The 15,963-nt window shown below is 38.8% G+C and overlaps 1 protein-coding gene across 2 annotated transcripts in view; it reads left to right on the plus strand.

The window, feature by feature from the left end:
- The window catches only part of TBC1D5 (TBC1 domain family member 5), a 316,725-nt gene that overhangs the window by 258,260 nt on the left and 42,502 nt on the right, over window positions 1-15,963 (plus strand). For both annotated transcript variants that reach the window (XM_084207646.1, XM_084207647.1), the window contains one exon: window positions 5,631-5,905. In XM_084207646.1, the coding sequence (XP_084063772.1) occupies window positions 5,631-5,905 (275 nt within the window). The remainder of the gene's footprint in view (window positions 1-5,630; window positions 5,906-15,963) is intronic.

A 15,963-nucleotide genomic window follows, 5' to 3' on the forward strand; every position in this document is an offset into this window, starting at 1 on the left:
TATTTCTAAATATATATTCACCAAACTAAGACCTTACATTAAAAAAATGTTTCAGAAGTCACGTTTATACTAAACAGGAATTACATAAGCAGTATTAGAAGTGTTTATTTCAAATCTGTCCCTTGATTATTATTACATGAAAAAATTGAAGCTTTTACTTGTAGTGTTGCTCTCTGGCATCATTTTAAGGGAGGCTGAGGACACTATTACACAGTAACATGTATCCTAAGAACGGGGTAAAACATTGCCAGTGTGAGTTCTGTAGTTGAACTAATTCTGATAATGTTCTGGATTATCAGTGTACCAGAAGCTAAGTTAAGGTGAATTAATGTAAATCCAGTTTGAAGTCATTTTTACAAAACTTCACCTCTCGTCTTTTAGAAGTGGTTGGTATCAATAACGCCAAAATTCCTCGTCAAGGCCATATTGTCTGGGTGGCCAGAAGGTGGGTGCCAATGGCAAGTGACAAGATATAATGCTTCAATTGACACAGTCACAGGCAGTTTCTTGGGCTGCGCGTGGCCCCAGCCATTCACTTTGCCTGCTGATTCATGGGAACTTGCTGGCTTTTGGACTTTTGCATTGCTGTCACATTCTGTTGAAATCAGCTACATTAAAAGCCAACTCAAATTAAAATGGTGTAGTTTGAGAAACTTTTAAAAAGGAGCAAAGAAGCAGAAATTAAAGCTAAGTAGAGTGACTACAAAACCGTCTTTTTCTTTATAATTCAGGCTTTAAAGTTGAGAACAGGTGTCAAAAATTACTTCATTCTATTGCATTTTCTTAATGCTTTTACTTATTCTTTTGAAAAACTACCTGCCATGTTGCCTAAACTGAAAAAATAAGTTGCTTGAAGTTTCAAAAAGAAAGATTTCAAGGATTTTGAAAAAACAAGTAAATCATAAAGACCAAACAAGAATGACACCTGCCGGAAACCTAAATTCCAAGAAAAAATTGATTAAGTCTATGTAGGAATATAAATTAATTGCACACATGTAGTCAGACTACACACCAAATGAGACAGGAAGTTGTTTAGAATAATTCAGATAGAAGAAAATCTGAGATAAATTATCTCAAGACAGGAACGCTTAGAGTAGGTCAAATGTGGTAAAGCTGTTTAAGACTGGACTAGGGAGAGAACTGGAAGATGTACATGAGGAAATGTTTCTGCCCTGAGCAGAGATGGATTAAATCAAGTACCAGGTCTATTTCATCTTTAATTCCACAGGCTCAGTGATATGTTTAAAATATCTTGACAAATCTCTACTATATATTGCTTATTTTATTACATATAAAACTTTTTAATCGGTCATATTCATCTATTTGTCTCTCATCTCTTGTAATGATTACTTACTGAAAAGAGAAATGCCTTTGAATAAGGCCTGCAAAACAAAACGTTTCCATCTTAGCAGAAAACTGCAGAGATTGAATCATCTTCCTACTGCTAGTTTAAAAATACACCATTCACAGTCAAGGTCAATGATGCTTATTGTGATGAAACAAAATTGTTTGCTTCGTGGATGGAATTCATGTCTCCTTGATACTCATATTTTTAAATGATGCCTTACTTTTAAATGCATCTGCTGATAACTCTACAATGTAAATCAATCAGTATTTTTCTTGTAATTGTTGTGCATGTCTGGTACATTTAGATGGCTAAAATGCAGATTGATCCATGTTTGATGGCTGTAATCATCCTTTGCATTAATATATCAGACATTTAAATGGTAAGAAGTAGACACATTGTTCTTATTTTACTGAACTTCAGCTCACTTTTAATGTAAGTCCTCCAGAGATGTAGCACCTCACTATTGTTCATTTTCTGAAGCTGTCATTCAGAGAAATTGCACAGATTTTACTTCACAATACATTTGTTAAAAACACCTCTTGAAAAGATATTTAGATAGCATCATTATTTATTTTTCATAAATTTATACATGTTCTGAGCTGATCATTAGCAGTGTCAGTTCATAGCACAGACAAATCACACCACAGGTTATTAGGAGATGTGATAACTATCCTTTCTAGTTGTCATGTAGTTCTAAAATATTCTTGTATTTTACTGTTGGAAGCATTTCTGAAAATAATGTTTTGGACATAAAGGCTTGGCAATTGTTTATGTTAATTGTTTCTGTAAAATGAAGTTTTTCTGAAAATGTTTCTCTCCAACCATCTGAAAAATGCAAATAAACTAATTTGTCCTAGTGTACATATATGTCAAAGCAGCAAATCAGTGTCGAAGAAAAACTGACACCTTTTTATTAAGCAAAATATAGCTGAAAAATAAAGAAACAAGAAAGAAACAATCTGCTGGACACAAATACACAAGCCTCTGTATAAGCTTTGTTTCCTACATCTGTGTACTAGCACAATTCCAATGATATACGAAGCTCAAAGTGTCCAGTGGCATTGTTGCTCAGGTGGCCTGTCAGTGTAAATCACTTACTTTCAGCAAATTTTTTGTACAAAGTCAAGGAGTTTTATTAATGATTGCCAAGGTTCTAGACTTAGAGACAATGTAACCTAGGACTATATGTTCAAGCCATTATGTTCCCAGTTAATGTTTCATGTAAGTGAGTGATATGTACCACCCCAAACTCCAACTTTAGTGATTGTTTTCAGTAAATGGAGGGAAAAAGTATACTAAAGTTTGGGTTCTGAATCTCACCCATATTACTGGTATGACCCCCAAAACTGGCAATGTAATGAGATTTATTGCAACTGTTGATAACTGACTGAGATCCCATTCAGCTTGATCTCATCTGTTTTTCTTATTAAAAAAAAAAAAGAGAGAAAACTCAGCCTACTACAGGCAGATTATTAAAAAGAAGCAATCCATAGAGGGTTTCATGTACCCAACTCCTTTTCTTGTCTGGCATAATTCACTAGAGCAGCAACTTCAGTTTGAAATGCTGACATTAGTGCTCCTGTATCTACCACAAAAATAACCAAATATTTTAAATGGCCCAAGGCAAAAGTGATTATCAGATCTCCCTGGCTGTTTTCTGTGAGCCTTCACATATAAATCCACTCCATCCAGTGGTCATCTCTCACTCAGAAATGGTTAATCTGGTAAGTCCAGGCTCTGGAGGGTCTGAGGGGACCAAAGTGTTGGACTCCTCAGGGGGGCGACTCATGTCCTTTGATCTTCACTGGGAGCTGTGCTGGCACCATTTCTGGCAAAAGAACCCAATACAAGTCTTGAGGGGTTGGTCGGGACAGGTTACCCCTCAGTGGCTGAAGTTGTTGAAAAGCTTGGACTTAAGATATTTCTCAGGTGGAGTCTCAACTTCAGTCTCATGAAGTGCTTTTCACACTGCTGTTGTTGCTTCCCCCACCTTTTCAGAGGGGTCTCCTCTAATTATTCTCATTTCCAGAGGGAGTGAAACTGTTCATTGTGCAGCCTGAGCAATGGTGGGCGAATGTTCATACCCTTGCAGGAGGCTGTTTAGGGTGTATTGCGCTTCCTTCCAAGCCATGCCAGCTGAGCACTGGTTGAAGGCACAGTATTGGCATTCAATTGCCTGAAGTAAACTGGAAACCATGACTCTCTGTTGGCTCCTTCACCACCCCGGCGGGACAATTAGAAGGGGACTTTGAAACCAACCCATCAATGCTCAGTCACATGGGTGCTTATATGGTGGCTATTGAGTTTGCAGTGATGGGTGTTGCAGCTGTTAGTGGAACCAAATCAGCTATAACTTCAGAAATTCCATTGCTGCTGTGCTGCAGCAGAGTTCCAGCACTGTGATTTACCGGTAATCCTTGAATCACTCGGTGCGGGCACCGCATAGAGGGAGTGCACTACTGTCTCTGGACTTCCTTTATAGTCAGGTTCAGCAGGGTCAGGAGCCACCAAACATCCAAAACCTCTCCTCCTCCCCCTCAGCTGGGGGGTGCAAACCTGGCCCCAGCAAAGCACCTGAAGCTTTTGCACATTGGCAATTGTTTGAGTCACTAACCATTAATACTTCAGTCCCACAGCTACTCAGTTTGCTTTTGAAACCATTTGGACCTCCTGCAGCAGTATTGTGTACAGTTCTGCTCATGCTTTCCTCGTAGCTGCTTTGTCATTCACTCTCAGATGACTGCGGAAGGACTTTTTGTAACACCAGCAATCAATAAAATCAGGAGACACAGAAACATCCTGTAATTATTATTAAACAATCATTCTTTCCCAGCTTCCATAAATTGGGAAGCAACACTTGGTCCCAGTCTCTGCATCGCTGCTCCTTCTAAAAATTCTAGATGCCATCTTTTCTCATCACCAGTATATATGGCAGAAGCACCCCCTACAGCTTCGGGCTGTATCTTGTGAGTGCGCAGGCTCTGAAACTTCCTTCGGATAGCTCTCCTTTTCTGTCTATTCTGAGTATCTATTTTGATTCTAAACAACTCAGCTGTTGTTATTTTCTGGATGTGCTCTATATGTGTGTGCATGTTTGTATTCTGTATTCTAAAAAAAAACCCATCTCTGGAGACAAATAGAGAAATTAGAGAAAGAGCAAAATCAAAATTACTCTTCCAGGTGTCTGTAGAAGTTACAAATTACCCATATTAATTCATTTGTTGTTTATTTTTAGTTCAACTTCCCCAAAACATTGTAAAGCTATTTTTCCCCAGTACAATGATTGTGTTGGTTTTAATTACATTTCTTCATGTTTTTAAAGGACAGCTATTTATATCATGGAAGTACAGATCAGTAAAATAAAACCTCAGGAGTGAAAAGGTCTTTGTGGTTGTGATATATTTCTGTGAAGGGTATTTCAAGCATTAATTATAAAAGGCAGGGAATTATTGCATGAACAAATAGGAATGGCTTTGCTAATCTGCGGGTTATGTGAACACTTCCACTGGGAATTAAAAGGTTCTTTCTCTCTTTATTTTAGACAAATTAAATGGTTTGACAATTTCTTCATTCTTAATGTTGCATATAACTGAAGTGAATTAAATAGCCACTGGAGTTAAAAATATAAAGTAACAATTATAAGGATTGTGATTCAGTATATGTGTTATACCCTGAAGCAGATCTCCAGCAAAATCACTTTGGATTCAGGATTCGTGTTAAAAAGTGTTGGCTTAAAATGATTGGGCTGGGCAGAAGGTGAACTCAGAGCAAGAGACATCTAGCTCTGCCAGCCTAAAGTACTGCAGTCTAGTATTAGTTTTGCTTGCTGAAAGAAATGTTTGGGCTTGACTCATTTTATACATTGGAGAGAATTTAATCTAATCTAGAAATAAATATTAAAGCGGTCCTCAAATAAGTGCAAAAATTCAATTTTTATAAAGTTTTTTATTCTGTAGAGCCTGGATTGCTATTTATGACTCTGCTTTTTTTATTTTTTTTTTATTTACAAAGGAAAATTAAGAAAATTAAGAAAATTGGTACAAACTCACTTTGCTTGGGGTTAGTTTGCATTTTTCAGGGAGAAGGACCAAAAAAAAATGGTCCACTTCTGGTTGGGAAAAATTCATACCACACAGAGACCACAGGGTATTCCAGTGCAACTGTAGTAAAACACCTTCTTTGTACTGTTCAAATCTTGGATTTTTATCTCTGAGTTTTGAAGAACGATGCATGGTCCAAACCATTGGCAATGATGCAATGATTTCTCCTCTTCTTTTCTCAGTGCCAGTGCTAAAGCTGCCCCTTTGAACATTAACAAAGTCTCCAACAGCTTACTGAATTTTGGCCGAAAGCTCATTGCTCCGGCCATGGCTTCGGGTGGGGCAGTGGGCACTCCTGCTGGCGGGAGCAGCTTCCCTCCCTCTTCAGTGCCAAGCAGGAGCACAGTGGAAGCCCCTCAGCATCAGCAGCACCACCAGCAGCAGCACCACCACCACCACCAGTCACAGCAGCAGAGGATGATGAAGTCTGAAAGCATGCCAGTTCAGCTGGGCAAAGGTAAAGGGGAAATATGTGGCAAGCACCATGACTGAGGGAAGTTTTGTCTCACATCTTCGGGGCTGAAGTTCTTTCTTCTGTTGATTTTTATATCAGTGCATGCATATTTTGAGGAAACAGCAAAAAAAGTATTTTGTTAGTCAGGATGCTTATGCCAAGTACAACAGCACGTTTGCAGTGCAATACAGAATTAGATGTTATCTCAAGAATGTACAAATACTGTAAGAAGTTTTTAACTTCTAAAAATATATGAACCAGAAACTGCAGTTAGTTAGGCCAACGAACTAATCATTACCATATGAAACATGAGCCAATTAATTTTTCAGATTTTTAGATGCGACCTTTTTTTAACTGGAAGACTAATTTCATACATGTTTTTCAGGTTATTGGCAAAAAATCGCATGCATAACAGTATTAGCAAAATACATAACAATTAGGAAGGAAGTTAGAGAGTAATTCTTAATAAAGAAATTCTTATTCCCTTTGGAATGTGTGGAGCTTATTTAAGAAGTTATTTGAACCATAAAATGAATTTGTCTTTTAATAATTTGTAATGACCCTCTGCACTTTATTTAGTAAACACCGAGTCTTTTTCTTTAAGCCTTTCTTTTTATATTTCTTGAGGACAGCTTATGCAAACATCAAACTCACAAGCTCAGTTTTGGTAGTTGTTTGCTATACTCTGCCATGGTCAAGGTAGGTTACTGCTTTTTACCTTCAGCCAGCCCATGGCAGTGCGTGCTTTTCAAGGAGTACGTAGAGCAAAACATTACCTGCTGCTTTTAGCAACTCATGCAGTGGCATGGTTATGAGTTTGAGGGCTGGTGCTGATTGCCCTGAACCTTTGCATAGGATTGTATCTTTTTTTTTTTTTCCACCAGATTTGAAAGTGTAAAAGAAGGGAAATAACACTTCATAGCTGAAGTTGGTGTTCTCTCTCTTTGCTGTGGCACCCACACGGTCCAAAGGCCCTTTCATGATGCATGGCATCCCCAGCAGACACTGAGGGAGCCAAACTGAAAGGTACAGCTGTTCTTTTGGAGCAGGCACATACAGGCACTTCTGTAAGGGCCTCTGCAGCTGCTTGGCAAAATCCAGATATGCAGCTTCTCTCAGTTATACAAGAATCTCAGAACTTGCTCCTGCAAGCCTTTGACAGTACAGAGGTGAAACTGAAGTGCAGTGAAACTCTGATACAAATCCTATTCACAACAATGGAAGTAAAATTAGGCATAGAACAAAATTATCTACACTGTTTCAGAGATACCTTTTCTTTGCTTTTTTAAGAGTTTTCCATAGTTCTCTTATCACATTATTCTTTCTCCCCCTTTTGAGTTTAAAAGTGGTCCTTGCGTGGCTGTTTTCTTTTACTGCTTAATACAGTAAAAGCACACTATTTGAAAAAACTTGTATAGATGGGATTGATTATAACTTAATCTTGATATGGCTACTAAAGGATGGCCTGTTGTATGGGCCAATTAACATATATCATCAGGAAATGCGCCTGATACTTTCCATACAAGAATCAGAATAAAAAACTGTAGTTATGTTTGGTCATTGTCATATACAAGCTGTGCACATATTGCTTTATCAACAGGAATATGGAGATTTGGTAAAGTTATGAAGAATTTATGATGTAGGGCACAAAACATTTTCATGGTAAGTGGAAAAAACATACTGCAGTTTGCTCTTAGTGTATTCTGTCTATCCATATTTCATACAGCCTTTGCAAGTAATATAAGGGCAAAAAATGTAAATATACTATTTTTAATAGGTTCAGATGACAGAGTTTTGATTTACATATTAGTGCCATGCTTGTTGTTCCAGACCGGAACAGTTATAAGTATTTTGCCTGTAATTGTATAGAAATTTCAAATGATGGCAGCTATGTTTGGAAGTGCCATACTTTGTATTTTTAAAGAGAAACAAAAAATAACAAAAGGAAATAGAAAGTATTTTAGAGGCTCCCCAGTGAATTCTCTCTGAAGTAAGTTTAAATGTTCAGAAAAAAAAAATCCCTATTTCCCTAAAAAGTCTTTTGAAGCTTGCTGCAGTGACCTTTGTAAACAGCACAAGCTCCAACACACCTTAAAAGCAAGAGTGAGTCTTTTCTGTTCTGTGGAGGACAGTAACACCACCTCAAAAAAGAGCTGTACAGCAAACCCAGTGAATGAGGGCACTCTCCACAGCTATGAGAAGCAGCCAGTACTTCTATCCCAGGCATAGAGCTTCAGGATTTAAAATATATTTGTACTCTCAGAAGCTCTCATTCCACTCATGTTTGTGCTGAACTTTTTAGCTTCTACACTGGCTTTTTCTAGCTCTGGATTCTGCTGTAGTTTTCTGAGTATCTAAAAACTATTTGGCAAGGCTCCCAAATTACTAACTAGTTGTCACTAATTGTCTTCTGTTCTTGTTCTTCCCCATGTGTTCAGCTCTCCTCAGGCTCCTGGAACCAGGTTATTTAGCTGAGGTAGGCAGAGACATGGATTTAGGATTTAAATTGAAAGACATTTGCACTTCCAGCTGATGTAATACTCACAGATGTTCAGTTGGATAGTGTAACAGGCCAAAGTGCTGTAAATCTAACAGGCATCAAGCCATAAAGTAAGTCATCCATTTTTCTCTTCCTGGTCTTTTCAGGTTTTGAATGCTCAAGTAGTGGTGATAATTTAAATTAATATGCAGAGATTTATAAATTTGAAGAGATTAAATTAACTGGCTGATCTACTTTGTGAAGAAATCCTTGGTAACAAAATACCTTGAAGGACTGTCAAAATAATCCTCTCCCAGCTTTAACAGCTCTGTTTCAACAGAGTTACCACTCACAAACCAGCTACCATTCACACTGCCATACTCTAGATGAGGGATGACTGGGTTACATAATAAGTTGTAATTATTTCTCACTCCAAAGTTTTGGTACTTGCTGAATTTCTGTAAGAAAAAAATATATAATTTAGATAATGTAAATGGAAAAACAGCAGACTGGAAAAAAAACCCCAACAATAATTGCAAGCCTGTAATTCCAGATGAGTCTTCAGCATCACAAATCACAGCTGAACAAAGTATCCAGACATCTAATTGGAAATTCAGTTTCTCCTAATAATATATTAGTCCCATTCAGCCTGTCCCCAGCGCAAAAGAGGATCAGGTATCATTACTGATTACTTATGCAAGGTAGCCTGCTGACAGAAGAGGGATTAAAACATTCTCTTGATCCTGCACAGTGAAGTAATTCATTGGCACAAAAGTTGAATTTGGATATTGAGTTTATTGGATTTTCAGTTAAGGTGGTTATTTTGAAAGATAAAAAAAATTAAAAATGGAAAAAAATCTCCGTCATTGCCCTGTGTGTTTCAGTGGATCCTTCATCATTCAGAAACTGGATATTCTTTGATTACCAAATAGCAGTGTATTGCCAAAAAAAAAAAAAGCATTTCTCTTTCTCTTCTTCCCTGATGGTGCCAGATACAGTTTTCCTTCTAGGTCATTTCACGGTGAAACCCAAAAGGCTTTTGATTTAAATGCAGTTCTCTCACAAGGACACATTAGAGGACCAGTTAAAAGACAAAGTTCTGCCAAAACTGTATTTAAAGAGTTTCCAAGCTACTCTTTGTTTTTATGAGTTGATACTACTGTGGTATTTGTTGTAACACAAACTAAATTTCCATAGTCAACACGTATGCCCTAAAGAAATTATCCCCCAATTTAGATTTATTTATAAAGTTAAATAATTATTTAGAACTATTTATCTCTAAAAAATGAGTATGCTTTTCATATGGATAAAGAATTTGTCCTTATTAATAGCAGAACTGAGTACAAATTAAAGTAGTAAAACAGAGATTGACAATTTTTTTTTCCTTTTTTAAAAACATATAAATATACGTATTATTAGGCAATTATTAATTGTTTTACAGCAAGGATACAACTTCTGAGCTCCACAGTATAAGAGAGACATGGAATGAGTCTTGTGGAGGGCTCCAAAGAAGATTAGGGAATGGAGCACCTCATGATAAAAGTGAGGGAGCAGCAACTGTTTGGCCTCAAGAAGAGAAGACAGACAAGGAATAGCATCTAAAGGGAGGTGTGAAGAGGGCGAAGCCAGCCTCTTCTTGGTGGTGCCAAGCAGTAGAACAAAAGGCAATGGGCAGAAACTGATGCACAGGAAATTTCACCTAAATATGAGGAAGAACTTCCTTACTGTGCCAGTGACCGTGCCTTGGAACAGATTGCCCCGAGGAGTTGTGGAGCTCCCTTTGCTGGAGATACTCAAAAGCCGTCAGGACACAATCCTGAGCAGTGTGCCCTAGGGGACCCTGCTTGAGCGAGGGGCTTGGGCCAGTGCTCTTCCAACCTCAGCCATTCTGTGAAGCTCTCAAGTAGCAGAATGCACTGTCTCTGTAAAGTGCCAGCGAAAAACGCTTTTGACTGTTCAGTCAAGTTTAGATTTTGATCTAAATCATCACTTAAAAGCACTGGGGTTCTGCAGCCTGTGACAACTGGTTATCCAACCTTCCCGTTTCCTTTTCCCTGTCCCTACAGCGCTCTCTCACAATGTCCTTTCTGTTCAAAGCAGGGTGCTCCGGCTGAACCCCCCAAAGCTGCGGCTCTTCCCTCGGGCGGGCCGCAGCGGCGGGGCCGCGCTAACGCTGTTGTTTGTTTGCCAGGCGAGGCGGGCGAGGCGGCGCCGCCGGGGCCGGCCCAGGCCCAGCAGCACACCCCGGCCACCGCAGGTAGGCCCGGGCGGCGCCCGCCGGCACCGCCGCTGTCCCGCCAGCGAGCGCCGCTGTTGTGCCGGGAGAGAGCTCGGCTCTGCGCGTCCTGCCGATCGCTCTGTGTCTGTGCGTCTGTGTCTGTGTCTGTGTGTGTGTGTCTGTGTGTGGGTGGGTGGCTGGCTGGGTGGGTGTGTCTGTGTGTGCCTCTGTGTCTGTGTGTGTGTCTGTGTTTGTGTCTGTGTGTGTGTCTGTGTGTGTGTGTGTGTGTCTGTGGGTGTGTCTGTGTCTAAGTGTCTGTGTGGGTGTATGTGTGTCTGGTCTGTGGATGTGTGTGTCTGTGGGGGTGTGGGTGTGTGTGTGGGTGTGTGTCTGTCTGTGTGGGTGTGGGTGTGTGTGTGTGTCTGTGGGTGTGTGTGGGTGTGGGGGTGTGTGTCTGTGGGTCTGTGTGTCTGTGGGTGTGTGTGTGTCTCTGTGGGTCTGTGGGTGTGTGTGTGTGTGTCTGTGGGTCTGTGTGTCTGTGGGTGTGTGTGTGTCTCTGTGGGTCTGTGTGTCTGTGGGTGTGTGTGTCTGCATTGTCTGCCTCTATGTGTCTGTGTGTCTGTGTCTGTATGTGTGTGTGCATGTGTCTGCACATGTGTGTGTGTGGGTGGGGGTGTGTGTGTGTCTGGTATGTGTGTGTGTCTGTGTGTCTCTCTGAGTCTGTCTGTGTGTGTGTGTTTGTCTGTATGTGTGTCTCTCTGCGCCTGTCTGTGTGTGTGTGTCTGTGTCTCTGTGTGTCTGTCTGCCTGCGAGACTGCACGTGTGTATGTGTGTCTGCGTGTGTGGCTGTTTGTGTCTGTGTGTCTTGTGCATGTGTCTGTGTGTCTGCGTGTCTCTGCGTCTCTTCACAGGCATCTGCCGTGCATCAGCATTTTTCTGTGCTGCAAACCTCTGTGCTCTTGCACTTTGTAGCCCATTTCCCACTCTGTCATGGGGGCCAGTTCCACCATCATTGTCCCTTTTAGCTGCTTTACATCCCTCTTGTTATATTTGGGGCAGGTATTTTAGGCCGAACATATGCTGGGGTGCACTTCACTAACAGGGAGCTTACCTGCCTTGGCTGAAATAAAAAGTACATGGATTTGTGTGATGAGGTGGTTTGAATGAATTTTGAAAGTGCTGGAAGCCTTTGTTCCAATTTCACTGTAGGAGAAAAAGGGAAACTAATTTATCTGAAAACTTTTATAAAGCTCATCTCATTCTTTTTGCAAATTTTAATACTCTACATCCTCACCATGGCAAATACAGACAGATGAGCAGATCTGAATGGTTTTGAATTATATATAGTGCCATACTTCTGATCTTCTTGGTATCTTTTTCCTTGCTCTTCTTATAACTATGAAAGCTATTCTTTTCCTCTGTAAGGACCAATCAGGATGAGCCATCAGTTTTGTATGTCGTTTTTGCATGTTCCTGTGTTTTTTTCATGTGTTTTAGCAGGGACCGCCAGTGTTCCTTGTTATATCCCCCATAACTTAACTCAAACTTAGTAAGACCTGAAGCTCACTTTCCTTTCATTGTAAGTCTTTTCCTCCTTGCCATGACCTTTTACTTTATTATATGGCCTAATTATTGATCACATTCAATTTAAATTATCATTCTCTGCAAGACATCAGAGGTCTCCACAATACCAACAGGTTTGTGCCTTTTTCCACTGCCCCATCTGTGTGTTTTCCAAAAGGTTTTGAGGCAGAGCATTTCTCACCCTGGGGTCACTCCCAATATTATTAGCAACAGGCAAGTAGTGAGCCACTTAGAAGCCAGCCCATGGAGATAACGTTGCTCCTTTTTGCCTCAGAAATGGATGTATTTTTAGTGTGTGAAATCCTGTGCATCATTACTGTGAACTATTTATGCATTTCAAAATGCATATATATATATATATATATATATATGTGTGTGTGTATGTGTATGTATGTATATATTTGAGACATCCTACACTGTAATATATTTTGACTACTGCATACGTCAGGGATCCTTACATATTGGTTCTGTGTGCTTCATAAGCATGTACTTGATTTCCATGTTTAGGGAGTTTCTTCAGCCTGTTTAATATAGGCTTTAGAACCTTCTGGTACATGCTTAGATGGTCAGAGATTAGAGTTCTCCAGTGCTTTTTAAGGAGCCATAATGTATTTATCTGATATTGACAGAATGAGCAGACGAAAATGAGAGTTTTGATTCAGTGGTGTTCTCAGGTTGCTGATTTAAGCTGCTAAAGAAGAAGGACGCAAGTTTAGTTAACTGTACTTTATTGCAATCTTTATGCATTTTGATTCTACATGGAGGGTAAGACTTCTTTTTTCTTTTTCCTTTTTTTTTTTTTTTTTGAGGAGTAATACAAAATTAGAAACTCTGTCCCATTACCTTCTTGTCAAGCTGTTGAGAGAGCAGAATGTACCACACTGCACATTAAGAAAGATGTAAAATCAGTAAGACGCAGAACAGTGAAGGTACAAATGGCGTTTTTGTCATTGTCCCGAGATCCCAAAATCTCTGTGTTGGTACTACCGTGTTGTTTCCAAAGTTATGTGAGGGTTATTAATGCTTCAGTGCACAGTGCATACCTGATACATCTGAAGGACTTCAGAAGCAATGAGGTGACTCAGTTAAATGTTGTTGCAGCAGCTTCCTTTAGAGTTGGACTCAGTGGTCCTTGTGGGTCCCTTCCAAGTCAGAATATTCTATGATTCATTACGTTTCTGTGTTGAGAAAATCATAGATGTCTTTTTTCTTTTCTCTTTCTTTTTTCTTTTTTTTTTTAACATTAGGGAAAAAACATATGATTGGTGTGACCTGTCCTTCAGCTTTCATATTTCCAGTTGTAAAAACAATGATTTCTCTGGAAATTAGAAAAGGCTATCGCAGTCCAAGGATCCTGCTTTATGAGTTGCAGCACGCTGTAATTATTCATAAGTGCTGTTCTTTCTGTCTTGATTCTCAATTGTATCCCCAAATAATCCATGCCACGGCACTGTTGCAGGGTTGGGTGCAGAATTTAAAAAATAATGTTTCCTAATAATAATTTCCCCAGGTTTGCTTATTCATGCAGAAGGATCAGGTGCATCCTAACCTTTCTTCTTACTTTGGTATCAAACATACAGTATTTTTTTCACTTCTGGTTTACTGTATCTCTGTCTTAGTTTAACTAGATCTTGTATTGCTCTTATTTTTTATTTTCATAATAAGGCCATAAGAACCAAACTGTTCAGAGCTCTTGGTGTTATTTGAGCAAATTCCTTTTTAGGACACCTGTATTATTCTGTCCACAAAATCTTGTCTGATTATGCAAGTAGTTGCATATTCTGTGCCTCTGAACTGTGATCCATCTTTTGAAGTGTAGCTGTTTGCAGTGCCGTTTTTTCATTTTCTTACTGTATTTTTGACATTTTTTTCCTTAGAGCTGAAAGACAGAATATAGAAAAAAAAAATCTTCACACATCATTTTTTCCATTGTTTCACCAAACTGTATTATTTCATGTGTGTGGGTTCCTCAAATATATTTAAAGTGTTCTTCTCTCAATATTTTCTGTGAATTTTTATCACATAATCTGTTTATTTGCAGGTGAATTGTGTTAAGTCCAGGCCATACAGTGAAGTGTGTGTGAAAAATATACATTGCTCATTGTTTAACTTTTTTTGTTTGTTTTTTTAATCTTCACCCTATAGGGAATATATCTTTTTATTACTAGGATGGTAAAGAGAGATATTTAATCTGATATATACTTAATAAATATTTTTCTGTTGCACTTTATTCTGTCCACCAAATACTTTTTTTTTTACATTTAGCATTTATATTGGCTTCTCTTGCTTAGCTGTGTGAATTGCTTTTATAAATGCTTTATCTGCTAAAATATATGATTCCATCTGTTCCAAAACTATTTTTAAGTTTACCTACTTCAAAAGCACACTTCCATTTGCCACTATGAAATGCATAAAAAGTGTTTTTTCTTACATAAAGGCAACTATAAGGATAACAGTATTGCCAAGTGACATGATTTTATCCTAAAAATAGAAATATTCTAAAAATTTCTTTGCAACTGAATATTTCTGCTGTTTGCCATGCAGTGTTTTTTCCTTTTTCATCTCCAGAATTATTTACAGTGCACATGATTAATGCATATCCCATTTTTCTTTAAAATGGGAAGGCAAAAGTTAAGTGAGATCTACAAGAGCCTCATGCACTTTTAAGGAAGCTCCTCAGACTAGATGGTAGGTAGTAAGTGCCTGGAGGAGGACTGTGAAGAAACAGAAAAATCCAGTTGAATGAAGTTGGTGGGAAGTAAAAAATATGTAAAGAAAAAAGTTAGAATAAGAAGTTGGAAAAGAGGCAGTGTGGAGGGATCTGAAGAAGAGATGGAGGCAGACAGGAAGGTCCACAGAAACAGGGCATAAAATGTAGGAGGGTTATGGGGGAGGTGAGCAGAATAAAGCAACAGAGAATGAAGGACAAGATGGGAAGCAATTTATATGAGTTTTCTTCTAAATGTTCAGCCTATTAAACCCAGATCCTTTCTTGGGTTTTGTCATTTAAGGTCTGTTTATTCACACGTAATGTTTTGTTCTTTGCTAGCTCAGTCTCTTTGCATTTAGCAGTCTTCTTGCAAAAAGTATATTTCAAATAAATGTGTATTTATTCCCTTAGGAAAATGTGAATTATTTAATTGCAGAGGATCATACTTAATGCTATAGATGGTAACATGAAAGCACACCAAAAACAGGAGAAAGGAAAAAGGGAAACATAACCCCTCTCATCAGAATAGCCATCAAATAAGAGAGAGGGGGAATTCTTGAGCATTAGCTTTATGTGCTCTTTAACTTTTTTCCAGAATGGAAAACTCTGCAATTTCATGGAGTCGTTCTAGCTTGACTTCATCATACACATGATAAAAAGATTTTTTAAACTAGCATCTGTCTTAAGACAACATTTTTGTAATGGAAGTTGATGAAAACTGATATACTGGAGTTTTTTTCCTCCTGGAACTAATGAAAACAAATCTTTGATTTAAATATTAGAAAACACTTTGTAAGCCTCAACTAGAAGAAAACTAGCCTTATCAGAGGCTGCCTGATGCATACACTGCCATGGTGAACCAGCCCAGGCTTCTCCCCAGCTGTCTTCACTATGATAGTGGACAATGCTGGATTCATTTCAAAAGCTCCATGAAATGACAAGAGGTAACTATTGAGTAGACTTCATCAAAGTGTCTGTTAGGTGGAGGTGGCCCTAAAATTTGAAGCATGACAGCTTATGTTCATTTCCAAACTTAACTTACTTTTTTTCCTGCTTGAAGTCTAAATATT

This window comes from Fringilla coelebs (genome assembly GCF_963513975.1).
Source record: "Fringilla coelebs genome assembly, chromosome: 1".
NCBI classification, from domain to species: Eukaryota; Metazoa; Chordata; class Aves; order Passeriformes; family Fringillidae; genus Fringilla; species Fringilla coelebs.